A 27,542-nucleotide genomic window follows, 5' to 3' on the forward strand; every position below is an offset into this window, starting at 1 on the left:
TGTGTATATATTTTATTTTTTAAGAAACAGATATTTGCTGGATTTTTTAAACTTTTTTTGATCATTATAATATTCGACTATTTATTTCTTTATTTGGACACCTTCGATTTTATATTGTTTTCTTTTAACGTAATGCATTTTACAGTGTATTTCATGGTCTTTATCTGCCCATACAGTCTGATTTCTGTTAGGAGTCACTGAGTCTACCTGGGAGACAAATTATTGATTATTTCTCATTTATCTCTCTTTTTTTTTTGTCTGCTTTAATTTTCCATTGCAAAGTGCGCAGGACGTTATCATGATCTCAGCTCTAAGCCTGAGCTGCTGGAACCGAGCTTCTCCCCCCTCTGCCCGCTTGGTTCAGCTCAGGAGGAGGAGTCTGATTACGTCTTGGAGAATCACACGCCGAGCGGATCCCACAAACAGCGCACTCCACCCGGCCTGGAGGCTGCGACGATGCCCGCTGGACGAGCTTTTCCCACCGGCCGGAGCCTGAAACGCACCGAACCGAACATGGAAAACAAATAAATCCACCCTTGCCGACAGCTGCGTAAAAATCATGCGTCCTGTATCCAAGCGGGCGGCTCGGAGGTGAAAGCGGCGGTGGAGGAAGCTCAAGATAGACGGCTTTATTAGTGAGAGGTGTCGGGAGGGAGGGGGCCCGCTGCGCTGTCTTGTCTTCTAAGAGGATAAAGAAAAACGGGAAATCAAGCTATTTTTACGCGCAGCCGCCGGTGACACCATGAGCGGGGCGCCGGATGAGAGCTCGGTGCGCGTCGCCCTGAGGTAAGGATGCAGCCGCTGACCCTCCTCTCAAAAGATGCTACTATGTCCCACCTGCTTAGAGAAACACGCATTTCCTATTATTCCTGCTTTAGCACCCAGAACTGCAAACATTTCCCCTCACATATGCTTTTATTTTGGTGTTTTGTTTGTTTGTTTGTTTTTTTGCTTCATCCATGCGCATTTTACGCACAATGCATAAACAGCTCCTGCTACACGAATCCTCGTCTGTTAATACCTGCACATGCTTGGGGGAGGATTTATGAATGGAGATGAAGCTACAGAGGGATCAGGAGAAAGTAAATCCTCTTGTCGTCAGAACAACACACATTGATTTACACCTTTAGTAAGCACATACAGAGATCTGCCTCATTTTTTTTTCGTTTATGTATTGAGCTTCAGATTGTGTGAATTTGCCTCATCATGCAGATCTGACCTTTGCCCCCGAGGCAGCAGACAAACAGATATAACCACCATCTGATGGGTGGTTTTCAATGGAACAGTGGAATCAAACAAAGGCCCCGACACTGCAACACACAACAAATCAATGAGCGCATCAATAGGGAGCCATGATAGGGCTGCACGATGAAGCTGCTCTGGCTGTAAATGTATGCATGCAACCTGAAATGTCATGTGAACTGAGTGGAAAAGAGAGAGAGAGGACAAAAGCCCATCCCTCTCATGTTTCTCTTCACTGCTTTGCTTGTTGTTGTGCATTCAGACTTTGACCCAGAACTCCTGTTTACTGAGCCAACTCGGTTTACAAGCCTCTCCTGCGCAGATAATAAATAATCTGTCAGGTTCTTTGGTTTTCATGTGTCACATTCATAAGATTACGTTTGTCCGGCTTGCCTGAGTGAATTAGTTAAGCTGCTTTCCATATGGGAAATAATCTCTCACCTCCTATTGTAAGCTCAGGTTCATGAATTATTTGAGGAGTTGTGTGGTTTTGTTTGCCGGTTGGGTTTCCGTGTGTCGTCTGGTTGGTTTATTCTTTCATTCATGAATTCATTCTTTCATTCTTTCCTTCGTATATCGTATCATCAGCTGTTCTGCGCTTTGGCTGCGACTTTTGATTTGATGTCTGGTCTATGAAATGTCAGAAAATGATGGAAAATGTTGATTAGTGTTTCCTGAAGCCCGAAATGATCGATGTTTTTGTTTGGGTTTAGTGTCCCAGAGGAGTGAAGAAACCAGAAAAGATTCAGATTTGAGAAACTTAAGGAAAATCTTGACTTATTTTCTCGAAAATATTACTCAAACTAATTATTAAAATAGCAAGCCATTAATTGAACAGCTGGCATCCAATCAAGTAAATGTTGCATCTCTGACTCCTCCTAATCTTAGGAGACATGGTGTGGTTGCATAATATAAAGATTTTTATCCCTTTCTTTGTGTGATAATTCCTTTAACTGAGGAAGCTGAAGGTCAAATAGGAAGCATTATGCTAACTAAACTAGAATGATTCACAGCCAGTTGTGAATCTGGCACCTTGGATCTGCATTTAATTAAGAACCACAAGTTCAGAGTCTCTGCTGAGGTCACCTGAAAATGCTTTATCACTAATCCCTCTTTCTTCTGTGCTGTCACTGTGAACTACAGGCTCTCAGAGTGCGTGAATTTCACTGTACCACACCAGGCACTTTCCTTTTTCTCAAATGTGCTTTATTTGAATATATTTCTGCATAAAAGTAACTGAAAACATCATCTCATTGTCATGCAAGTCTCAAAAGTAGATAGAGAACTGTTAAACGAATGAGACAATAATATTACACTTTATCGTTGATTTATTGAGGAGAATTATCCAGTATCTCATATATTTGAGTGACAAAAGTATGTGAAACTGTGGGGTTGTCAGTTAAAGTTTGTGTAAAATAAATTTCAATCAATGACTGTGCACTCAGTTTTATGTAATGAACTGGGATGTATCCAAGTCTGATACTCAAAACATGATGGAAGTGCATCATGGAACAAAAAAAAAAGATGTTCATCGGGCTGCAGAAGGTTACAGAATGTTTGGATTCTGTTGGGGGGGGGGAAGCTGAAGAACACTGGTGTAGAAGGAGGACAGTCATTACTAGAACAGATGACACCAAAATAAACCCTTTTGGTGTAAATGAAGTATTATGTTTGAAGAAATGAAAGCACTGCATTCCAGAACAACAACCTTATCCCATCTGTGAGGCATGGTGGCGGTAGTATCATGGTTCGGTTTTGCTGCATCAGGAGGGCAGACTCTAAACAAGTGGTAATGTTGCTCAGTGATGGAAGAATGAGCTTCAGCATAACAGTGAATGCTTAAGGAAAATGTCAGGACATCTGTCTGTGAACTGAATTTGACGAGAAAGTGGGTCATGCAGAAAGGCAACGACCTTCAGCACACGAGTCGCTCTACCAAGAATGGTAAAAGTTAATGTTTTGAAATGGCCAAGTCAAAGTCCTGACCTTAATCTAATAGGTTGTAGACGAACCTGTGCTGAGCATTTCTCGTCTTAAACCAACCAACATATTAGAGTTAAAGCTGGACAGACGCATCAAAAGCTAACACATTGTAGCATCAGAACACAGAAGTGATGGTTGCTGGAAATGTTCCTCTGAACTCCTATGTAGATGGTCCATTAAAAATCAGCAATTTCCAGCTAGAGTAGTCGTTTACCCCATTGGCAATGTCTCGACTGTATTTCTGATTAATTTAATGTTATCTTTGTTGAAAAAACTACATTTCTTTCAAAAAACAGACATTTCAAAGTAACCCCACACTTTTGAATGGTAGTGTACGTCTCATTCCTAACTGTAAAAACAACACAAAGATGAGACAAAATAACCCAAAATGCCTCATGAAACAACTTTTTGATTCACCACAAGAGCAAATTTGAAAGAAATACAAACTCTATCATAAAGTCAACGTATTTTTCTTACAAAACAATTGTTGCTGATGAAGCTAGAGCCCACCTTTCACTGGAAGCACCATTTATTTTTTTAGTAATAATCACTAGAAGTCGCACCTTTTCATCGGTCACTAAATCACCGACATCAAACATCAAACCGCAGCTTCTTGTCCCTGTTTTCAGCTCGATTAATCGCCGTGGCAACATCCTAATTATTTAGGAGCTTTCTAGCCTTTTAAGATTTAGACTGTCAGCTTTTCCCCTCCACCTCTGTAATAGTTTAGTCTAGCTGTGTGTGTGTGTTTTCAGTAATCAGGTAGCAGGTTGCCAACCTGTACCTGCCTCAGCCTGCGAGGCTAATGCTGTCTGTTAGCGGCCTGCTAATCCTCATCACAACAGTGATGAAATGCTCCTTTATCATCTCCGTCTTTTCTCTTTTTTTTTTTTTTCTCATGATAACAGTCAGAACAAGAAAAGTCGGAGCTCTGGAGCCTGAACAGAGACACAGAATTACAGAGGAGTTTTTGTTTCTTCTTGATTTATTACTGGGCAGATGATGTAACCTGAACATCTATTTGCTTTTTCAGAAAGAGAAATTGCTTGTTGACGGATTTTAGACGTGTTTGCTGTGCTGTTATCTGTGGTTTTGAAGATTTTTTTTCTTTCTTTTTTCCACACCTGACAGATGGGGCACTTCAGTTGTTGGATGTTTCTGCAAATGTTCTATGTTGACTGGGTTTTCCCTTGAGTGTTCCAGATCTGTTTTCTTACATAATGTCATGCACAGCCATGCATGTGCTTCTCCTGACACATATTCCATGAAAAAGCAGGACAGAAAGTTAAAGATCTATCCGAGTCGCGCTACGGACTTTGCCTGAAGGAGCCGGTCAAGTAAAGTATTAGTTCTTCAATATCCTTGAAGTGCAGCTTTAATAATTTAGAACCTGCAGCCAGAATTATCAGCAGCAAAGAGTCAGGTTTCCTGCTTAGTTTGCTCTTTAATTAGATGGTTTACAGTGAGGACTTTTAAAAATGCCTTTTTAAATTTTCATTTTAATGACTGAAGAAGTAGTATGTTGCATAGACGGGCTGCAGCGGGTGGATAAAATCTGCATATATATCAATTACATCAGCAGAAATCGCAGTTATATGCTTTGAAACAGTATCGCCATTTTGCATTTTATTATGCAAGTGTAATATGTCCTGTGAAATACATTTAAGCTAACAAAAAACAAATTTAAGTGGATGGTTTATAGGCTCTGGGTTATACTATGTGCAGCTTTGGCCTGTTTTTCAAGGGACAACATGTAAATTTACAAATTTCTAATGCTAATTTACAAAAAATTCCCCATTTTGGTAAATTACAGATAATATTTAGCTGTAAAATATAAATTCCTTGATATACATAATCTTTCTTTCATATGATGGCAAATATTTGTACAATAATGATATCTTTGGCTGATTCAAATACAGGCAGTGACTTAATTTTATAGTCAAATGTTGTAAAAGAACAAATTTCAATTTGTAAAAGTACAATTTTGGCCTTTTTTTTAGGGTTGACATGTAAATTAATACCATTTTTTTCTCTGTGAGTTTATCAGATTTTATCTGTGATTTAACATAGTAATGTAATGGTAAATAGTTTTTTCAAAATTAAAGTTTAAAAACTGACTCAGTTGGCAAAAATGTAATTTTCTGTGATCTTAATCAATATTATCTGTAAGTTACTACAAGAGAGAAATTAAAAAAGTAAAATAGCTGTAATTTTTTAAAACCATTTGAAAATCCTTAATATGCATTAAATAACAGTAAATATCTGTAAAATGTCTTTAGTTGATTTAAATAAAAATTATGTACTTTCAAAAAATATCTTCAAATATTGATACGATTATATTTTTGCTGATTTATGTAAGGTAAAAATTTAGTAATTTTATGGTGAAACATTGTTAAAAAAAGACTAATTAAAGCTGCAAGCAGTGGTGGAGGGTCCTCGCATCCTTGCTGATTGGCGAATCAACGCATGTCCACCAGGTGGCGTTGCGACCGAGAGTGTATTTGATGTTATCAGGACTGGACTCTGATCACACATGTAAAGTTTCAGGCAGATCGGAGCCTGTACAGCTAGTTATGGAGCATTTCTTTCCTTCCACACGGTGGTGCTATGACTGTCAATGTAAATAACCACGTGGATCATACATGTTGAATTTCAGGCACATTGGATCATGTTCAGGAGAGTTGGACAGTACTTCCTGTTTTATGGCAAAGGATCAATATTTTGGGTAGTTGCCATGGCCACGCCCTTCGACTTTTGCAGAGCATGTTGATAACTTTTCATCATGAAGTCATCTTGAATAAACTGGCCAACTTTGAGGTCTCTCAGACGTATCCCTGCTGTAACATGTTTTAAACAAATATACTAATAGAAATCATATATATATATGAAATAAAATGTCATAAATATTTTTTATTATATATTGTTAAATTTAAAAATTGTTTAGCTATGATTCGCATATATTTATATACAATCCAGGCCAAACGTTGGGAAGCAAGATCAAATTTTTTCAAAAAAAAAATCATAGTTTCACAGGTACAACAAAACAAACATGATTATGATATCAAGAATCACTCATCAGAACAGAGCTTTATTGTCACCGTCAGGTGTCTGTACCTGTCAATTAGTGACGGGTGGGTGGGGGCCCCGTGAGGCACTGCCAGCCCCCCCCCCCACACACACACACACACACATAGAAATATACTAATTTCTATTAGTACATGTGTTTAAGCTTCAGTGTACCGCCGGCGGTACACCTACTAATTTGCATAGGAATTTCAAGAATGTCCGACGGGTGCAAACGCGATTATACAAACACTATACACCGATGGAAAGCTTAGATTCTCATGAATCCGCCGGTATAAACCACTTTCAGATGCGATTACCACAGCGGGTGAGAAAAACACATTTGTCCGACAAAAACAAATATTCATCCATCCGTTCTCTATACACGGCTTCAAAGCACACAGCGCGACTCACATTTCCGGGTTTATTATTACACACAAAAAAAAAGATTCCACAAAAAACGGCCATAATCCAACCTTTTACATCAGATGACACAAGCCAGTAAACTATTTTGTCCAGAACATGTCCTGAAGTCGGTATAAAATCCCCAAATCGGTCGTTTTCAAGGAAATGCACCTCCCGATGCGCGTCCAATATTCCCCGTATTTTTCGTAATTTTTTTTATTTAAAAATAGAATATTAGCGATTTTTTATACTGAAAACGGCTGGAATTGACTGAAGCTTAAAGGGTTAAAACACGTTAGAGCAGGTACCAGAGGCTCAGATGCAGGAAATGAATGAGTAGACAGATTTGCAACAATGAGGCTGAATCCCAAACCGCCCCCTACACACTATCCCTACACACTACCCCTCCGTTTGCGTGTTCCCGCGGAGGGTCCTCCATATTAAGGGCCGTCCCAAACCGCGTAGTGCGGAGGGGGAGTGGACTGTTCAGCCCTTAAATAGCGAGTCTGCATCGATGCTGACTCTGGACAACTTTTTCAGGAAGTGCAACATCGAAATGGAGGAGGAAACAACATATTGATGTAAGTTCCACATGCGTCCTTTATTTCTCCCACGCCTTTTTCACACTGACAGAACATCACAAAAAGAGTGATGTAAAAAGATAAATCAAAAGAAACAAATCTTCTTCTCTGCTGACGTTTGATTTAATTGTGCACCCCCTGACACCTTAAAATTTGAACACAACTGACAGAATTCATTCATTCATTTGCTGGATTTGAAATGCCAGATAATAGGATTGGAAAACATGTGAGTGAAAAAAAAGTGGGACGCTTTCGTCTTCTGGAAGCAGCAGCGATCCTTGTTAGTTGCAACCTGTGCCACAGCGCTACAGCCATGACAGTAGGCGTCTTTGTGTTACCATGGCAATGACGTCTTCCGTTTTCCGGTGAGGCGACAGGGCGTCCCATTCCTGTCGATCGTATTTATACCCTCCCCCTTCAATAATAGGTGCCCTCCACAGCTGCGAGTGTGACTTCTTTTGGAGTGACACTCGGTAGTGGAGGGGGAGTGTGTAGGGGGCGGTTTGGGATTCAGCCAGAATTTATTCACAGAACCAGGAAGAATACAGAACTACAACCGGAACTAGCTGTGCAAGTCAGGATGAACTCAGGGAACCAACCTAGGAGCCTCTAGAGGTAGGGAAGACTAATAACAAAACAAACCCAAAAGCTAAGGTTAATCCACTGTTGGTAACACCAAGGCAGGAGAACAAAATAACAAGGGAAATCTAACTAACAAAAACTAAGCAACCAGAACTCTGCACTAAAACCCAAAAGCTCAACCCAAACTGCTGTTGACTATAGGGAGCTCACACTACCACTATGCTAACCTAGGGAGACGACAGATGATTTTCCTTGACCCAGCAGAATCCACAGAGGACCAGGAGCAGACCAAGGAGCCGGAGGAGTCAGGTAACAAAAAGCAAGCAGAGGTCAACATGGAGGGACAAAGATGGTCCAACATCAACTGATGACGGTTCTTATAGGATGCCAGGACCTGATTAGCTGGCCTCCACCTGCACATGATCTGCTGATGACAGATGACACACACCTGGACTCCTCATCAGTGCAGCACACACCTGCAAAGAGCGAGAGAGAGCAAGGCCGAGGGAGGAGAGAGCCCTGCCACAGCTCACAGCCTAAGCTGTGTCTGGAACAAAACATGTGACTTTGCATGTTTTAACACCTTATTTTGCAAAGAAATTAAAGCATTCTTGCCATCTGCAGATTGCACTTTAAAGAAAAGAGCTTGTTGTTGCAAAATGTCTGAAAATTGACCCATTTATTATGACTCATTGTATTTATTCCACCTGGTGGTCAAGTGGAGCAAGCTCCAACTCAAATTATTCCAAGTCTTCATACCTACATTAAGTTTAAACAAGTTTAAAATGATTGCTAAATAACAAATACATTTAAAAATTAAATCTTCCATCCACTTTCCTCTAATATGCAGATTGTCTGACTCCTATTGGCTTCTTCAGGTGTCCGTCTGGCACAAGCCCCGCCCCTTTGACCTCTTTGATTTACGTTTGAGGGCAGAGGCCTGTTCGCCTGCTGCTACGACACAAAAGCTCATATGTTTGTGTGTGCACAAGCATGAAGCCGAGTCCGTCCAGGCAAATATTCGTTATAAATATTCATGAATCCAGTCGAGTGAACTGAGTCACAAAGCAAAGCTGCAGGCCAGCTGCTGGCATGTGACACAGCAGATATTCAAGAAGTTGTGTCTAACCAGCGTTCATTCAGTATAGATTACTGTGAGCAACGTGAGATTTATTCAGCAGAAAATAAGCGTGATTCCTGTTTGTTGTTTGCCTTGAATTTCCATCGGATTCCCGTGTGTGTGATGATTGGAGCAGACTGTCCTTGTCAAACAGGAATGTTTCCATGAGGCTGGTATCAGCGCTGGAGGCCGTGTGTGTGTGTGTGTGTGTGTGTGTGTGTGTGTGTGTGTGTGTGTGTGTGTGTGTGTGTGTGTGTGTGTGTGTGTGTGTGTGTGTGTGTGTGTGTGTGTGTTGTCCTCGTATGCCATTTAACGGTGTCGGCCTCCATCCTCGGCCACCTCGTCCTCCTTCCTGCCCGCCAACCTTTGATCCAGGAGGCCGTCAGAACTTTGATACAATCACAGACCCCCCCCCCCAGCGGCCTGTTTGGACCCCGGTTTAGCTGTCACCATGGCGACCAGGGGTCCTGTGAATGGACGTCAGGGCAAACTGAAAAGCTGAGTCATCAGACGACCCTTTATTTTATTCGGTTTCCCGCTCCGACTCTGCCGCCCCCCCTCCTCTCTATTGTCTTGCGTCATTCCCAGAAGCCCCCTGAGATTCCTGTTTCCACCAGACTCGGAGAAAAGACACTTCCAGGGTTGTTGTGATGAAGTATTTATTTGTCAGCTCCTGCAGAAAAGTCTGTTTTCTCTCCAACTGTGTCCCTCACAGAGAGTGATTGGAAAATCATCGGAAAACTCACAAAATCATGCAACCTACAGTTTAAGCATAGAGCACATAACCTTTGCCACAGTGCAAGTATGCATCTTTTTTTGCTTTCTTAATAAATAAATTAGATAACTTGCCATTGCAAAATGACGAGAGCTGCAATGAGCCAAAGAAAACATAAGTCAGCATGTAAATTAGTACTTTTTTCTGTGATTTTACTATATATTAGGTGTGACTTAAGAAAATAAGGAAAATCTGTAAAATAATTGCAAAAAAAAAAAAAAAATTAAATGCCTAATATTTATAATCTTTCTTTCAAATAACATCAAATGTCTGAAAAATTTTAAATACATTTTACTGATTTGAATACAGTAGAATTTTATGGTTGAAGGTAGTAAATTAATACTTTTTCTTCCCTTTTTTTCTGTGATTTTTCTATATATTATCTGTACCTTAGAAAAACCGGGAAAATCGGTTAAATAACTACAAAAATGGCCATTTCTAAATTCTTAAATATACTTAATATACATCTTTCTTTAACATACCACAATTGTCTATAAAATGTTATTTCTGACCAGTTGAAAAACAACAATTAATGCTCAAAATATTACTTCAACCTCAACTTGCTATTACATTAATTAGAGCTGCCATCAACAAGTAAATAATCCTCTTTTGTTGGGATTTAATAAAATACTATCTGTAATTTAGCAAGACTGGCAAAACCTGTAAAATAAAAGTTAAAGAAATAATTTCAAACGCTTAATATGCATGTTTTGTTTTCAAATGACACCAAATGTCTGTAAAATAATAGCATTTCTGGCTGATTTAGATATAGTAAAAATAGTGTAATTTAACAGTCAAACATTGTAAAAGAACAAACTACCATTACTTGTCAACATGCTATGATGAGCATGATAATTAGAGCTGCAGTCAGCCACAGAAAAATGTTTTATTTGCGTATTGACCACAATTTTCTGTACATCTTTACAGATTTTGAGACGTCTGTGTTTGCCTAACCAGCAGTCTGAATCCCAAACATATTTACTTTCCTTTACCAATTGATTTATTAACTATTAAATCTCTATTTTCAGTCACATTTTTTTACATGACCGTTAAACAATCGCTATTTTTTTAAAAATCTCAGATTCCTCAACTACCCGTTTCCGTTTTGCAGCAGGATCACAAAATATGTAAAGACCTTTTTTGTAGCTCTTTGTGCCTCGTAGCAATGAGTTTGTCATTTGTTCATAATCTTAAATAACCAAATCGTCAGTTTAAGTCTTTAAAGTGATGCCAAAGCTGTTTAAAATGCAGATTTTTTTCCTGCTCGGATGAATTTCCATGCTGTGTTTTGCTGTCTGACCCTCCTAGAAGTGAACAGAGTGGTGATCTGATGAACTGACTCTTGATGTCAAGAGCAGCTGCAGGACAATAGCTTCTGTTTGTGAAACCACAGTCCTGTTGTGGTGAGTTTGAACTGTAGCTGCTCTTTGTGGCTGGACGACTCTCCCTGTGCTTTACCTCTTTTTACTTGCATCCTTCTGTCATTTTGGTTTCTCCGCATTCCTCCTCCTGCTCTGGGCGGCCATTAGGCTGCAGAAATATAGCGCACAATACCCACAAAACACACATATATAAGTGCACCTGCTGGCTACAAGATGGATTTGTGTATTTGTGTGCGTACTGTTATATAAGTAAATCCTACCGCCGCACCTGAAGCTGTTCTAGAAGCTTTTAAAAGCATTAGTGCAGCTGCTTCCTGTAGAGTAACTGAAAGAATAGACAGAAGCTTCTCAGTATTTACTCTCCAACGAAGCCTTTGACTACAAGACCGATCGGTGGGGTTACAGATGTTTGCCGTCCTCTTGTCTCGGTTACATAATCGGCAGAGGCCCAGTGGATCCTGTGTGAATTTGTGAACACCTGTCAGTGGGATTTGTGTGTTTGGTTCCTCATTAGCTTCTGTTAGATGGATTCTCCATCTTCCATCCACAGTTGAGGCTCTTGAGAGGTTCCAGTCTCTTCACATCTTCCTCCTCTTCAGCTGCCGACACTCAAATGTTATCAAGGCTTTTATCATTTGTCCAGCACTGTTTTCAACAAAATAAAATAAATCCCCCCCAAAATATAGAAAATCTTGCAGCAAGGGTGCCACAAAAATGCACAAAAAATTACGGCATACTATAAAGTTCAAAAATGTGAACCTGTGTCTAGGTATGTGTAACATAATTAGATTTTAATGGCTTTCAATGCAGTGAAACCGTAATTTTATGGTCATACACTATAAAATAACAAAATAGCATCTATAAAAATGCAGGTTTTTAAAGAGAAAAGTTATGTACAGTTTTGGCCTGTTACCTCAGTCTTGAATTTTTCTGGATTTTGTCTGTAATTTTACTGTTAAAGTCTGTAAAATTGCTGTACAAAATTAAGATTTTTCTATTCTTAAAAATATTTGGAATTTTGTGGTATTTGAAATCATTTTTCTTTCAAACGCCTGCATAACAGTGACATTTTTGGCTGATTTAAATTCGATAATATTTCTATATTTTTATGATCAAACATTGCAGAAGAACACAGCACTATTATTTTGTAACTTGCTATTATGAGCCTGATAATAAAGGGCTGCAGTCACCCAAAGAAAATCTCAGTCAACTTGTAAATTAATACTTTTTCCTGTGATTTTGCTTGATATTCTGTGTAATTTACCAAAACAGGAAAAGTCTGCACAATAATTGTTCAAAGAATAAAATAAATTCCATTTTTCAATCCCCAATATACATCATTTATCACTTATTTTTTCAAATAACACCTGTAAAATAATGGTGTTTTTGTTGACTTTCAATACAGCAAAAAAAAAGGTGTACATTTGCGGTTAAATGTTGTAAAAGAATTAATTACTATTTGTAAAAATACAAATTTTTTGATATTGATATTATTTACAATTTTGGTCTGTTTTTATATGGTAAAATGTAAATTAAATTAGTCTCTTATTTACACAATGGTGTCACAACGTGTAGCTGAGGTCAGAGTGAAGGCTAAAGATGTGATGGGATTACGAGTTAAGATTATTTAGTGTTTTTTTTTCTTTATTTTGTTGTTTCTGCCCCTTTTTCAGGTTGTAGCAGGTTTTAAGATGTCCTACAACTGACTGTCACATTTTAACAGGATGGGTAAACTACATATGTAAAAGAGGAAACCAGAGAGGGAGTTCTACGCTTGTTTCCCGGTCATCAGACACCTTCTGTTTATTTCCTGCTGCTTTGCCTCAAACTATATTCATGATCTAAATATGTCAGATGGGCCGTGATGATGTCAGATGATGATGTGACGGTGAGTCTGCTGGTTGGAGAAAAGAGTCTCGTTGTGTCTGCTGCCTTTTGGGCTCAGATGTACCTTTCTGTCTCTGCTGAGTCACATCCAGCTGCATAAAAATAACAGAACTAGATGAAGCAGGAATCAGACTCTGGGACTGGTTATTAATGTTGACGATGCAGGAGCGTCGGCTGCATCTCTCGGGGGAGCGAATCGATTTCCTGATTGTCAGGAGCGGTGATGTCAGCGTGTGATTTGATTGGCTGCGTTTCAGGAAGGATGAGATCAGCAAGTGACTCATCTGCTTTTTATCAGGGTCTCATCATTTCCAGTTTCCTCCCAGTGGCTTCATCAATAAGCAGTTTATCGCCAACAGAAATTATTTTTACTCTGTTTTAAATGAGCTGCGACCCAATAAGAGGCTTCACTTAAATCATTTGTGGCAGAGCTTTGATCCTCTTTCATCAAATTTCCTTCTAAATCTGTAAAATCAGGCTGAAGGTGTTTGATGTCTGGGTTTCCTTCTCTGGCTGTCGCTGTAATCGCAGTAATGAGCCTGAGAGCAGGACTTTAACCTGACTTGTCACATGGGGAGAAGCTGACAAAGAAGCTGTGTGTGTGTCTGTAAGTTAATGTGTGTGTTTGAAGAGGTATATGTGTGTGTAGACTCTACATGTGTGTCTCCCTTTCATCCCTTTAAGGCTTCAGTAAACTCCATCTCATTACTCTAAACTCCTCTCATCAGTCACTGCCAGTCATGGGCTTCTCCTATTGAACTGAGATTAACCCTCTGAACTCCAAGGAAGTTTCTGTGAGTTTTCTGCTCCAGTCACACCTTTTACTCACTGTGTGGCTTTTTTTTTAACTTTAATATTTATCCCTGCCCCTTTATAGAATCAGCACAACCATGGCTAGACGTAGAGAGAACTGAAAAGTGTCTTTTGGGCTGCATTGTAATGTCAGAAATCACAAAAGAACACCAACCAATGAAATTATTTGACAAAAACTGACAATTTTCTAAGAGTCCACATGTGCTACCAACACTGGAAATAGCTGGTGGGTTTACTTACTATAGGTACTTAACTACTGACATTTTTATTTGGCTTCCTTTCTTCTATCAGCTTCTATGTAGACACAGCCTGCAGTTCAACCAGAAAATCATAGGATTTTTATTATGTCCCTGTTGGACGCAAGTAGGTCAGTCATGGTTTCACAATTGCATCAAATGCCACAAAATATTTTGTTTGTTACAAAATCTGCTTAGAGCAAATGGTTTATTTTTGGTAAATGCGAAATGTAGAATAAAGTGATCGTGATGAAATATCACAAATTTCAGCTGAGATCTGGTTCATTTTCAGTGTAGTTCAGCTGATAAATGTTAATTTTGTCACTTGACTGTTGGTAACACTTTAGTCACTAATTACTTACGCTGATGGGTGCAGATTTTTTAGTTTTTACAAAATGTGGTTGAAGCACATGGTTTGTTTCTGACAACATTTTAAATAAGATGGAGAATCAAGAATTTCTCATGAAATGTTCTAATTTTAAGCTTAATTTAGCAATGTTTTCCAAGTAAACGGCACATCCCAGAAAAGTAGTTCAAGGACTGTCACAAAGTTGCTACAGTTTGTGGCTCTGATAAATGGTGAAATTTTTGGCAATTCTGAAAAAGAGGCAGCATTCCTTTCAAACTCGCTGGTGGATTTTGGTATTCATCAGGTCAAAAGCTGATCAGGTTTCGTCAATATCTGAGGCCATGTCGGACTAGAACTGCACACTGGTTTGAATACCGAGTTCCCAGTGAATACTACGTCCTGAACTCCTACGAGTTAGCAATCATTCTTGCACCCAACTCGTGAAGAAAGTCACTTTAAGATGGAACATTCAGAAAAGTTTTGTTATTATTGACACTGTTGGCCCTTACGTGAACTTTCATCGTCAGCATCTTGTTGCTTTGGCTCATGTGTTTGCTTCATGAACTCTATATCAAAGATAGATGTAGCAACCATGATGTTACCCATTATTGTGTGGAATAGTGTTTTCAAGAGTTTGAAAGTTGGTGATCTTGGTCTTTAGAAATTAGATGTGAAAAACGGATTTGACTGACTGCATACTAATACATTAGCGACCTTTAAACACAATTATACTCTAAATGGAACCCTAATTCACAAAATGAACATTACGCTGTACTAAAGTCATCTTATAACTAACAATTGACACCATAAACTCTGCTGGAAAATGTTTGAGGTCACAGATTGAGTAAGAAAGAGGGTCATTTTTTTTCTATACAGTGGGCTTCTATTTGTGAGTAGAGGAGTCGCCTCCTGCTGGCAGTTGGAAATATTGCGTATAATAATGAGTTTACTTTTCTCAGGACCAAGTGATGTATCTGAGAAGCCTGTCAAGGTCTAATCTTATATTTTAATCCTATTTGTGATGACCTATGTTTAGAAAAGGCCACAAGAAAAAAGGTTCAATTTGATTTTGGCTGCCTTACTTTGAATTTAACCATTTCAGCCTGTTTATCAAGGTCCACAGTAAAAAAAACAATACACACAAATTTGAACACATACATAAAAATAAATACAGGTAGAGGAATGATCTCATCTTGATTGAAAGGCATTATATAAAGAAACCAAGTAACCCAGCAGAGAGGGAAACCAGGGTGAAGTTACTGGATCTGGTATCACTGAACAGGCAGCCAGCATCTGTACACCCCAAAGTTTGGGACTGGTTAGTCCTCAAAGCAGCAGTACAGGCTTGGAGATGTATTTCCACTGTGAAGCTCGACTTGCAAGTGTAACCACCGGTGCAACCTCCACCAGTGGGGTGATGAGAGGCCCAGGCAGCAACTTCTTAGTATTTTTCTTCTTAGTATTCCCTCCAACAGGCTCAAACTGCCTCAATAGATTAGTGTGTCGAGCAGTTATAGGGTCTGACTTGGCTTTAGGGGCCCCTGTGTAATAGAAGTTCCTCCCACTATGAAAAACAAGACCTTACAAAACATTGAAATTGTGCACACTAGACTATGAACGTGTGTAAAAGTGCAGCTTAAACAGGTCGGTGGAGTTGAATTTCCTGCAGAAACAGCATGAATGTGTCACTCTAGAAGGTGGATTAGTGCTGCAAGTCGCCACAGCGCTGAAGGGCAAGACTTTATTCAGCCGTAAGAAAAGAGTGTTTTGGGTTGAACCACAGAGTGCAGCTTGCCATGTGATAATCACAACTGAAGTCAGTCATTCACACTAATAACACACCAGCAGGACGAGCTTCACACCTAACTCACCTGTGTATGCTCAGCCACAAATGTGTTAGTTGTGAGTACATACACACCCTATAGATACTGAAAATAGAGGTCCAGTGTCCACATCATGAGTGTAACGTTGACATACACTTAAACTTTCCCATCTAATGACACTAAAGTGGGATACACAATTGTCTTGAAGTTGTAGTTTTGCAACCAATGCAATAGAAATTCCATATTTGCAACTGTGCAAAGGATATTATTTGTCTGAAAAACTACTTTCTGCCTGTGGGGCAGCCATTTGCATTTATTTGCTCATTTTAATACACTTGGAAGACAGTGCTGCTGTGAAGAAGCAAAATGGAAAATTGCCTTTTATGCAACAAGGTCCAGGTATAGTCATACAGTCTGCATGACCACTTACTTGATGACCTAAATCATGTTTCAGCATTGTTCCAAGAATGCTTTTATTTGGTTTCTTGTTAAAAAAAAAAAAAAAAAAAAAAAAAAGGCAGATGAGTAAACAGTAATATTATCAGCCTGTTAAAAATTTGTGCTAGCTTAGCATTAAGAATGGAAACAACAGGTCTTCAGCTGCTGTAAGTTCAGGTGTTGCATCCTTCTAAGGGATAATTCATGCTTCCCACATCTATGTGTGCACGCAAATCTGTTCATACTACAATAGATAAGCATCAGTCTGGATGTTTCTGACAGGCTGTGATTTTGCTCTTTTTGCAGGGCGTAGCAGCTAGCTACAGATTTTACTGTTGCAGCGTGTCAATGCGGTTATTCCTGAGGTGTGTCGAGCACAATGAATGGATATAACACAAGATTTCTCAGCAATTTGGAACTTCCAAATGTGTTTGGGCATGAACAAATTACAGCATCTACAGCAACTCTTTTAAATGATCAATTATAAAGGCGTAGATGATAGAGAATCTCATCACAGAGTCTTTCTTAAGTACTTATTTTAAGCATCATTTGTTTCTCTGGCACCTTTGGGGCAGTCTGTGCAGTCAACTATTTTAGGCCATACACCAACGTCTACAGTGGAGTCTGATGGACCTTTGCAAACTTGGGTGGATGACAAATATTAGGAATTACTGTGAACATGCAGAAAGCATGAACTAGCTTGAAGACTCATTTCAAGCCTGAATGTATCACAGATTGGACACAATCTTTTCCATTTTGAATGCTCTTTCAAATGCAACCTAGAAATCCATCCTCTATGAAGGATCCGCCAGCTTGTTGAAGCCTTTGTTGCCTGACCTATCCCAAGATTTATTGTGCACCAGTGCTGGTTGGATTTTTGAGAATATGTCGGAACGATGGCGGCTAAAGTTGGCACTTTTCTCTAACTTAAATGCAAGTATTGAATCATCTCAATTTCCTCGAGTATGTGACAAACCATCTTGTCAAAATGACTCAGGTCTCTACTCTTTTCCAACTGTCAACTTTGATTGTAAGTTTGCCAGATGACACTCTGAGGTGCAAGTAAATAAGATGCGAGAACAGCTTATGACACAAAGAGGAAGTTTTCCGTAATTCAAACCAGTTTGACCTTTGCGACCCTGAATTATGGACACATCTTGCATCTTTGAAAAAAATCTGCTAAATACCAGATATTAGCATGCTAACACTAAGACAAGATAATGAACCTGATGCAGCACTTGCATATCGCACGACTACATTAGCATTTAGTGTAAGCTGTGCCAAAGTACCTTCGGGATAACAGCTACGAGGTACAAAAACGATCATAATAATAATAGGAGCAATGAAAACAGTCTCATAATTAGTTTTACGGTCTAATCCAAGAAAGTCTCAGCAACTTGTAGCTCCAAGACAAAAAAAATGGCTCAATCAGTTCAGTATAATGGTCTTGTTATGTGCAGACAGATAATACGTCTGGGACTGGATGGACTAGAGGCTATCATTAGTGTTTTGTCTGAGCTGTAACCATTGTGTCTCTTCTTTCTCTTTTCCTTTGCTTTCTTTTTCTTTATCTTCCCCTCACATTTACTTGGACTTGTCTTTCCCTCCCGTATAAATAGAGAACTGTGGGGATGTCGGAGAACTCAAGAAAACAAACATTGCATCGCTGCTTTGTGGACTCGAACACAATTGGATCAACTGGGCTTTTATTCCAAACAGAGCAGAAGTTCTACAGCATTGCTCCTTCAGCTTCCTTCTCTCAACCACTGACTGATTTTATGATGCAGAATTTGACGTAAATCTCTCCGTTAAGCCCATATTTCATTATGGTTCTCAGAAACCCTCCAAGCTAACAGTAACCGAGTGACTTAATGCCCTCACTGTAAGCAGCAGTGAGTGGCTCCATTGTTACTCTGGATTACAGTGCGCTGTCAAGTTTTGGGAAGGTGGCCAAAGGGATTAATGCAGATTCACTCCTGTGAGCCATCCTCCATTAAATCACAGTCTGCTCAGATGACCTAAGGCCTCTGACTGCAGCAGTGATGTCAGCTTCACCTGGAACAACCTGGTTTAGTTAGGGCTTTTGCACAACTTGAAGCTGCATTAATCAATTTTTTTTTCAAGATATTTTTTGGGCTTTTTTAAGCCATTGTTTTTAATAGACAATGGAGAGAAAGACAGGTGAGGAGTCAGACAAGGACATATAGCAAATCGTGAGCTGGAATTGAACCCAGGCCGCTGTGTCATGGACTATAGCCCCATTTATGGATCACCCACTCAACCAGTAGAGCTATTTGGGCACCCTTAAAGCAATATTTTTATATAAAAATGGGTCAAATCATTTGTCATCTTGATTGTACAGTTTATAATTGTTTATTTGATTTTACAGTCTTCAGCTTTTCTCTACTCTTATAATTAGTCCAACTAGTTTTAATGCTTCCAAAAATAAAAGGTAAATACATTTCTTCTTTTAATGTATGTAAAATTTTGTATCCATAATATTTTACTCTAGGTTTGTAGATAGAGTGCATTATTGGTGGAAATTGTAGTGTTGCAGCAGCATTTTACATATCACAAAACAATTAGTAATTAGGTCATCATGCTGGCGATGGGGCATGTTGTCCACTTTGTTCTGTAGTTTTGAAACATATTTCATGTAATACTCAAAACAATTCCATGCATACTCATATAGTGACTTCACGCATATGTGCCTATAATATGCAGAGTTGGATTGTCATAATATACCTGTGTTGACAACAACTGTAATATTTAAAAAGGGAGATACTGATATTATCTAGTATAATAAATAATGCCGCCCCAGTAACTATCTGGTTGACACTCCGCTCTATCATGGAAACAACAAACAGTACCGTTATGGTTACAGAGTCTCTCCACCTGCCTTTACTTGTATTTTGGGTGTAATTCTTTGGCCGTGAAAGAGAAAATAACCACAGCTGAAGAAGAATTTGCCTGATAGCGTTGTCTTAATTTTCAAAGTTTTTTTACTGGTGTCATCTTTCATATAGGCAGAATCTGAAAGAAGTCAGATTTAGTTCTTCTGTTTTCTCAAGTGTTGTCTGAATGAAATGATTCTTAATTTTTCTCAGACTGTGTTAGTGTCATCGCTAACCAGGAAAGCAAGTTGTTTTCACAGTGGACAAATTCTATATTCAAGTATGAAAAACTATTGTTTCACAGTGAAATTCAGTTTATTTTCTTCATTCTTGGTTAATTCAATCTCTGCGATGTAGTTTATATGCCACTTCAAAATATTGGAATTATAGATAACATTGAACAGAACTGCTATTACTTTATTCATAGGAACTTGACTGAATTTGTCCGAGTGGCACCATTGCTTATGATGCTCTCAGCTCTGTCTGCAGCACATGTAGCAGAGCTCATGGTGGTGCAGAGTTATGTGGTGTCTTCATGTTAAGCTGCTATTTAACCTGTATTACATAGCTGGAAAGTTGATAAACAATGACTCATCATTTTTCCTTTTTAACATGCTGTATATACTATATATGTAAAGAATATCAGAGGATATGTTTGCAACAGATGTTTTTGCTACGTAAAAGTCAGCACCTAACTTGGCCCCAAAAATTCAGGCTCTTGGGTTTTTTGTTGTCGGTTTCTCAAGAGTTGCCGACTAACGATATTTTGTAAGTGGCTGCAATCTATTTTTCTTCAGTATATTTATAAAATTCTAATGATAATAGATAGTAGTTTATATCATCTTCCTACATGAGCAATGCTCACCTGTTTGACTAGTTTCACCTGCTTTGGCCAATAATGAAAGATACTGCAGACACAGTAAATCTTTCTTTGTGTAAACTGTAGTTTTTGTGATAAATTGGGCAATTTTGCAGCTCACAACACAAAGCTGACAGTTCTAATGTCTACAGGTGTACGGTTACTGCATCCATCAGCTCTGTCCTGTTGTATTCCCACAGAGACGCTGCGAAATAACTGAGATCTGATGTCACACACACACAATGACACCTCTGTGCGTCTTCGCTACTGTGGCTTCATTAGCTTCTACTTTCTTATTCTTTCTGTCGTCTTTTCTTTTTCCCTTTTCTTCTCTCTCACACACTAACTGTCCTTTCAGGCATTTTACTTCTTCTATAGACTGTTGCTGTGATGAATGTGAGTCTTTTTTTATGCACGGGCACACAAGTACTGCACACAGAATACAAACTTAATGCAAAGTGTCACATCCTCTCAAGCCTGCCAGTAGAGAGCAACAATGGCAGCCATTTATAACAATACAGTGCTGAGAGTCTCAGGTGTCCGGGTCACTTTTCAGTGCAGTTCTCAGTTATCTGAGGTTTAGCAGCAGAATTAATTCAGTACCAACGAAAAGTGTTTGTTTTTTTCTATTGCAAGTCCAATATTATTGCCGATTTATATTAATAAGACAGATATTTTCATTTTTTTTTGGTCCTGTCACATTTTTACTCACTGTGGACTCATTTTTCACTGCAATACACAGAATACACTGCACCTCTATGGAAACAGCACAATTATAACTACACACGTGGACAAACTTGTTGGTACCCCTCAGTTAAAGAAGGAAAAACCCACAATTCTCACTGAAATCACTTGAAACTCACAAAAGTAACAATAAATAAAAATTTATTGAAAATTAAATAATCAAAATCAGCCATCACTTTTGAATTGTTGATTAACATAATTATTTAAAAAAAACAAACTAATGAAATAGGGCTGGACAAAAATGATGGTACCCATAACTTAATATTTTGTTGCACAACCTTTTGAGGCAATCACTGCAATTAAACGATTTCTGTATTTGTCAATGAGCGTTCTGCAGCTGTCAACAGGTATTTTGGCCCACTCCTCATGAGCAAACAGCTCCAGTTGTCTCAGGTTTGATGGGTGTCTTCTCCAAATGGCATGTTTCAGCTCCTTCCACATATGTTCAATGGGATTCAGATCTGGGCTAATAGAAGGCCACTTTAGAATAGTCCAACGCTTTTCTCTCAGCCATTCTTGGGTGTTTTTGGCTGTGTGTTTTGGATCGTTGTCCTGTTGGAAGACCCATGACCTGCGACTGAGACCAAGCTTTCTGACACTAGGCAGCACATTTCTCTCCAGAATGCCTTGATAGTCTTCATATTTCATCGTACCTTGCACACTTTCAAGACACCCTGTGCCAGATGCAGCAAATCAGCCCCAAAACATTACTGAGCCTCCTCCATGTTTCACCGTAGGGACAGTGTTCTTTTCTTCGTATGCTTGGTTTTTGAGTCTATGAACATAGAGTTGATGTGCCTTACCAAAAAGCTCCAGTTTGGTCTCATCTGTCCAAAGGACATTCTCCCAGAAGCTTTGTGGCTTGTCAACATGCATTTTTGCAAATTCCAGTCTGGCTTTTTTATGAGTTTTTTTCAGCAGTGGTGTCCTCCTTGGTCGTCTCCCATGAAGTCCACTTTGGCTCAAACAACGACGAATGGTGCGATCTGACACTGATGTACCTTGGCCTTGGAGTTCACCTTTAATTTCTTTGGAGGTTGCTCTGGGCTCTTTGGATACAATTCCAACGATCCGTCTCTTCAATTTGTCATCAATTTTCCTCTTGCGGCCACGTCCAGGGAGGTTGGCTACTGTCCCGTGGGTCTTGAACTTCTGAATAATATGAGCCACTGTTGTCACAGGAACTTCAAGCTGTTTAGAGATGGTCTTATAGCCTTTACCTTTAAGATGTTTGTCTATCATTTTTTTTCGGATGTCCTGGGACAATTCTCTTCTTCGCTTTCTGTTGTCCATGTTCAGTGTGGTACACACCTTTTCACCAAACAGCAGGGTGACTACTTGTCTCCCTTTAAATAGGCAGACTGACTGATTATGAGTTTGGAAACACCTGTGATGTCAATTAAATGACACACCTGAGTTAATCATGTCACTCTGGTCAAATAGTTTTCAATCTTTTATAGAGGTACCATCATTTTTGTCCAGGCCTGTTTCATTAGTTTGTTTTTTTAAATAATTATGTTAATCAACAATTCAAAAGTAATGGCTGTTTTTGATTATTTAATTTTCAATAAATTTTTATTTATTGTTACTTTTGTGAGTTTCAAGTGATTTCAGTGAGAATTGTGGGTTTTTCCTTCTTTAACTGAGGGGTACCAACAATTTTGTCCACGTGTGTATAACTAGAGTGAACTCAAAAATGTCTTTTATGCAGTATGACACCATTATAACGCCTTAAATCATAAAGAAGCATAAGCAAAAGTTGAATTTTTTCAATTATTTATTTTAAAAAACACAACTGGAAACTACATGTGCAACATTTGTTTCCCCAAATGTTTCAAGTAATGGACAAAAAAATTTCTTGGCAGACTAAAGATAATTTGCTGTTTGCATTTTTAATTTTCTCCACTTGTTTCTTCCATCTCCTCTGTGTCACACAGCCTGCAGTTCAGCTGAATTCAGCCAAAGTGTCTCTGAATTTTGGTTATGTGACTTCTGGTCACAACTGAGTGATGCTTGACTTCATGGTTGTGTAAAAGAGCACAGATTTTTTTGTTCTTTAGAAGCACTTTGTTTTTGGCTAATATTTTAAATGAGAAATTGTTTGGTTGAAATAACACCGTGGATGGTTAAAGCTTACCATATGTCCAAATATCTCCTCCAATATGTCCACTTCCTCTTCAGGTGGACTGAAGGTGTAGTGATGAAAACTGCATGAGGAAATGATGTCAAAGCGAAGCGTGTTTATTTGAACGAAAGCAAACAGAGTGATTCCTTAATGAAATCCAGGGCGGGACTGTTTACCCAGAGCTCTGCTGCTCTGCCTCGCTGCTGAACACTGAGGGCTCTGTGCTGTGTACAGGCTGAGTGCTGGCACTGCAGGCGTCCACATACAGAAACCCCCACACAGGGTTTCACATACAGAAACACTCACAGAGCACAGAAGCAGCTCTCATCACTTCACCTCAGTGAAATGTGTTACCATCTTTAGCTTAGCTGAACTCTTGCCATCGAAGTTGTAGTATTCCAGCGTAGTCTTCTAGCGGTAGACCAACTGTTGATCAGGCTGGAGAACAGAAAGCTACATCCTGTCTTTTTCTTCCATGCACATTAAAAATGCCTGAAGGTGTTTTTAAGGCTTAATCAATGGTTTTTTAAACCAATCGTGGACAGATTCTTGACTTGACTTGATTTCTGTCTTGGCTATATGGGTGAAATTTGGTACATAGATCCATGTTTTCCTCAGAATCATATTGGTTGGTAGATTAGGTTGATTGAAACTGAAATGGTTGGTGCTTCAATTCCTGGCCGCTCTGCTAACATTGGTGTGAGTGTTTATGATTAAGAAACACATTGTAAAGCAGTTTCACTTGAAGTACAAAAGCACATCTAAGTGCAAACCGTTTGCCCTGACCTGCAAACTTAATGTCACTGCCATGGACCTTGACTCCCATTATGTCAACAGCTCAATGGAATTTGTTACCTTCAAATACACAATGCAAAGACATGTTAGACTTGTCATTATGAGCATGATAGTGTACACATATGAGCATTTTGCTCAAAGCACAACTATGCTTAAGGTTTAGCAATATCTGCTCTTTGGTTTATGTCTGTAGTCTGTTTGGAGGCAAACAGTATTAACAAATCACAGGTAAGCATTCATGTGGAGCTTAAAAGGTGCAAAACCATCAACTGTTGTCTGATGACAGTTTAGTTTTTTACAAGGCGATGACTGTTAATAGAGATTACCAGTTACTCATCATATAGTAGTTCGTAGGTTCCTAGACTGGGTAAACAATGACAGATGTGTGATACAGAAAGTCATCACCCGGATATCCGTTATCTGATAGCTTGATATCTGCTGGTTGCAACATTGGCCGATAGTTTTGTAGATTGAAGGCTCAAGGGTGTGACCATGGCTATAGACTCTAGAGCCCAACTGATAGAGGATTTTTTTGTTCAAATGCAGATTTCACTTAGCTAGGAAGTCTGATATCAGTGTATTGGGCAGTATTCTTTATAAATATGTTAGTCATATTGAAAAAAATAAAATTATGTGCTCGCTTTCCAGCAGCATGTTTCTCAAAGCAGTCACCACAGCTGGACTCGGCACCATACTCTGCTACATGTGCTGCAGACTGAACTGATACTAATGTAAACTTTTTCTGCCTTATGTTGTGTAGAAGAAAGTTTTCACATTGATGCAAATTCAACAGCTTATATGTAGATACTGATATATCCTGTGATAGACAAATATCGACTGATAATATCAGTCAACCGGTAGACGAAGAAATTGAACTTCCCTTCGGGGATGAATAAAGTTATTATTGTACTGTATTGTATCGAATCTTTCTCAGATTTCTGATTCTGAATGAACACATAGCTTGCTTAGAAAACGTGATGGAAGTTGAATTGGTGGTTTTGAAATGACGGGTTTCAGGTGTTTCTTTATCTTACCAGCACTGAATCACACTGTTTAATGCCATTATCTCATTTTTAAGCATCACTCAGTTCTACAATTTATGGGTAATGGTGACTTCTGCCAGAAATAATAAATAGTGGAGGATTCTTTTCATTTTGAGTTTTTATTCTAGGAGAAAATTATCCTTACGGCTACTAATTTTTTGTCTTTATCTACCAGGATTCGTCCTCAGCTGGCCAAAGAGAAGATCGAAGGCTGCCACATCTGTACATACGTGATGCCTGGAGAGCCGCAGGTGGTTCTGGGTAAAGACAAAGCCTTCACCTATGATTATGTGTTCGATATGGACACCCACCAGGACGCCATCTACACCCACTGCACCGAGAGGCTCATCGAGGGCTGCTTCGAGGGCTACAACGCCACCATCTTCGCATACGGACAGGTTGGTCAGCAGGCCTTTGCAGGTTCAGCGCATCTGTATACAACACAGAATGGAATACATTTCCTCTTTTTCTGCTCATTTTCATAACACCGGATCAGAGCAGTTCAGTGATATAGCATGAATACACACATTCACATTCAAGTTTGCATCGCTAAAGGGAAACTGGGCTATTTCTCGAATCCTCAGATTTATTGCAGCATGTGATACGGAGCTGATTTCATTTCATATCATTAGACATGTAATGAGGGAGGGAACAGGCCTCAGAGGATCAGTGCAGCTGACGTGTTTCAACCTGTTCTCAGCACCGCAGCTTTATATTACATCTGATAGATTAGCCTGACGGGGAGGGATAGAAAAAGGGAGTTTATTACCCAACGGAGGCCAAGTGGGAACAGAATGCTTCACCTCATACCAGAGCAGGAAAGTAAACCTGAAGTCAGAACATATTTGAGAGACCTCAAAGATGTTGTACACAAATCTTCACCTGGTTTGACATTTTGGGAAATACCCGTATTTGTTCATTGATACCATCCTCATGCCAGTAAAGGGATTATAAAGGTATTTCAAGCTGTTTAGTGCAAGAAGTAGTCTTACACATGACCCCCTGTTACACAGAAAATTCTAATTTTTAACTTAGTTTTTGTATAGATTAAAATTCAGACATGTAATTTGTTGTTTTCAACAGTTTCAGAGGTGCTTGTGGGCATATTTTGCCACTTTTGGACAAAGCCAGGCTGGTTGTTTCCTTCTTGTAAGCAATCTTTGTTAACCCTCTGAATCCCAAACTCTCGTCATGTTTTTACCCACTGTGGGGTCATTTTCACCACAATATAAAGTCCTGTACCTCTATGGAAACAACACAACCATGACTTGAAGTAGAAAGAACTCATAAATGTCTTCTGTGCATTATGACAACATTATAATACCATAAGTCATATATAAATAAGACAAAAATCAAATCTGAATGATGATTTGTTTTATAAAGTTTTATTAAAAATGCCTAGAATCAACATGTACAGCATTTTTTTCCAAGTTCCACAGGTGTTAGCAATACTTACCAAAAGAACAACTTCTCCACATACTGTAGATATTTTACTGTTTCAGATCTACTTTGTGTAAACACAGCCTGCAGTTCAGTCCAGTTTAGCTGAAAAGTCTCTGAATTTTAGTCACGTGACTGTTGATCACAGGTAAGTCACTTAGGAATTTCTGATTGTGCAAAAAGTGCAGATTTTTTTTATTTTTCACAGAATCTGGCTGAAATCAACAGATTATTTTTGACAAATTTTTAAATGAGATACATGGAATAAAGTCATTTTGTTGAAATATCGTGATTTTAAGCTTAGATGTTTAAATTTTCTGAACCAACTTATGTGGGCCATTGAAGAACTAATGGAAAGCTAAAAACCTCATGATCCTTTTTATTTTGACTGTTTCTGGCTCTGATAAAGTGTGTAATTTTGGTGATTTTTATTAAGGATAGCTTGCATTTTAGTTGAGAAGTGGGCTTCATTAAAGGTGCCAGGTTTTATTCTGTGCAAATTCAAATTGAGAGAATATGTGCATAAAAAGTGAATTTGATGAAATGTCATGATCTTAAGCTTAGATTTGGAGAAATTTTCTGACCTAACGTATATGAGTTATTTAAGACCTGTCTTGGAGTTAAAAAATCTGACAATTATTTCTGTTTTTTTTTTTTTTTTTTACAGTTTATGGCTGATAAATTGGGTAATTTCTGTGATTTTTTTTAATTTTTTTTATTTTTTAAAACAACATGACTGTGAAACCTGTTGGTAGTTTTGGAATATAAAGTGTTACGAACTTTACTGAATTTACTGTGCCTGCAAGGCTTTTTTGTGTGCAAAATCAAAATGAATCGGTAATTGTGCATAAAATACTGTAGGTCAATGTAAATGTGCAGTGTGAGCCACTTTGCAGCTGAACTACTGCCGTTGCACTTCCCTCTTCTTAATCTTCCCCCAGCGCTCCTCGTCTTTCTGTCCAT

General features: G+C 38.8%; 1 protein-coding gene across 1 annotated transcript in view; it reads left to right on the plus strand.

Moving 5' to 3' along the window:
* The first annotated feature begins 380 nt into the window (after positions 1 to 380).
* The window catches only part of LOC110950991 (kinesin-like protein KIF21A), a 57,819-nt gene continuing 30,657 nt past the window's right edge, over positions 381 to 27,542 (plus strand). The window contains exons 1-2 of the mRNA XM_051946277.1: positions 381 to 786; positions 25,315 to 25,537. Coding sequence (XP_051802237.1) covers positions 743 to 786; positions 25,315 to 25,537 — 267 coding nt within the window. The 5' untranslated portion in view covers positions 381 to 742. The remainder of the gene's footprint in view (positions 787 to 25,314; positions 25,538 to 27,542) is intronic.

Source organism: Acanthochromis polyacanthus, chromosome 1 (assembly GCF_021347895.1).
Source record: "Acanthochromis polyacanthus isolate Apoly-LR-REF ecotype Palm Island chromosome 1, KAUST_Apoly_ChrSc, whole genome shotgun sequence".
NCBI lineage: Eukaryota > Metazoa > Chordata > Actinopteri > Pomacentridae > Acanthochromis > Acanthochromis polyacanthus.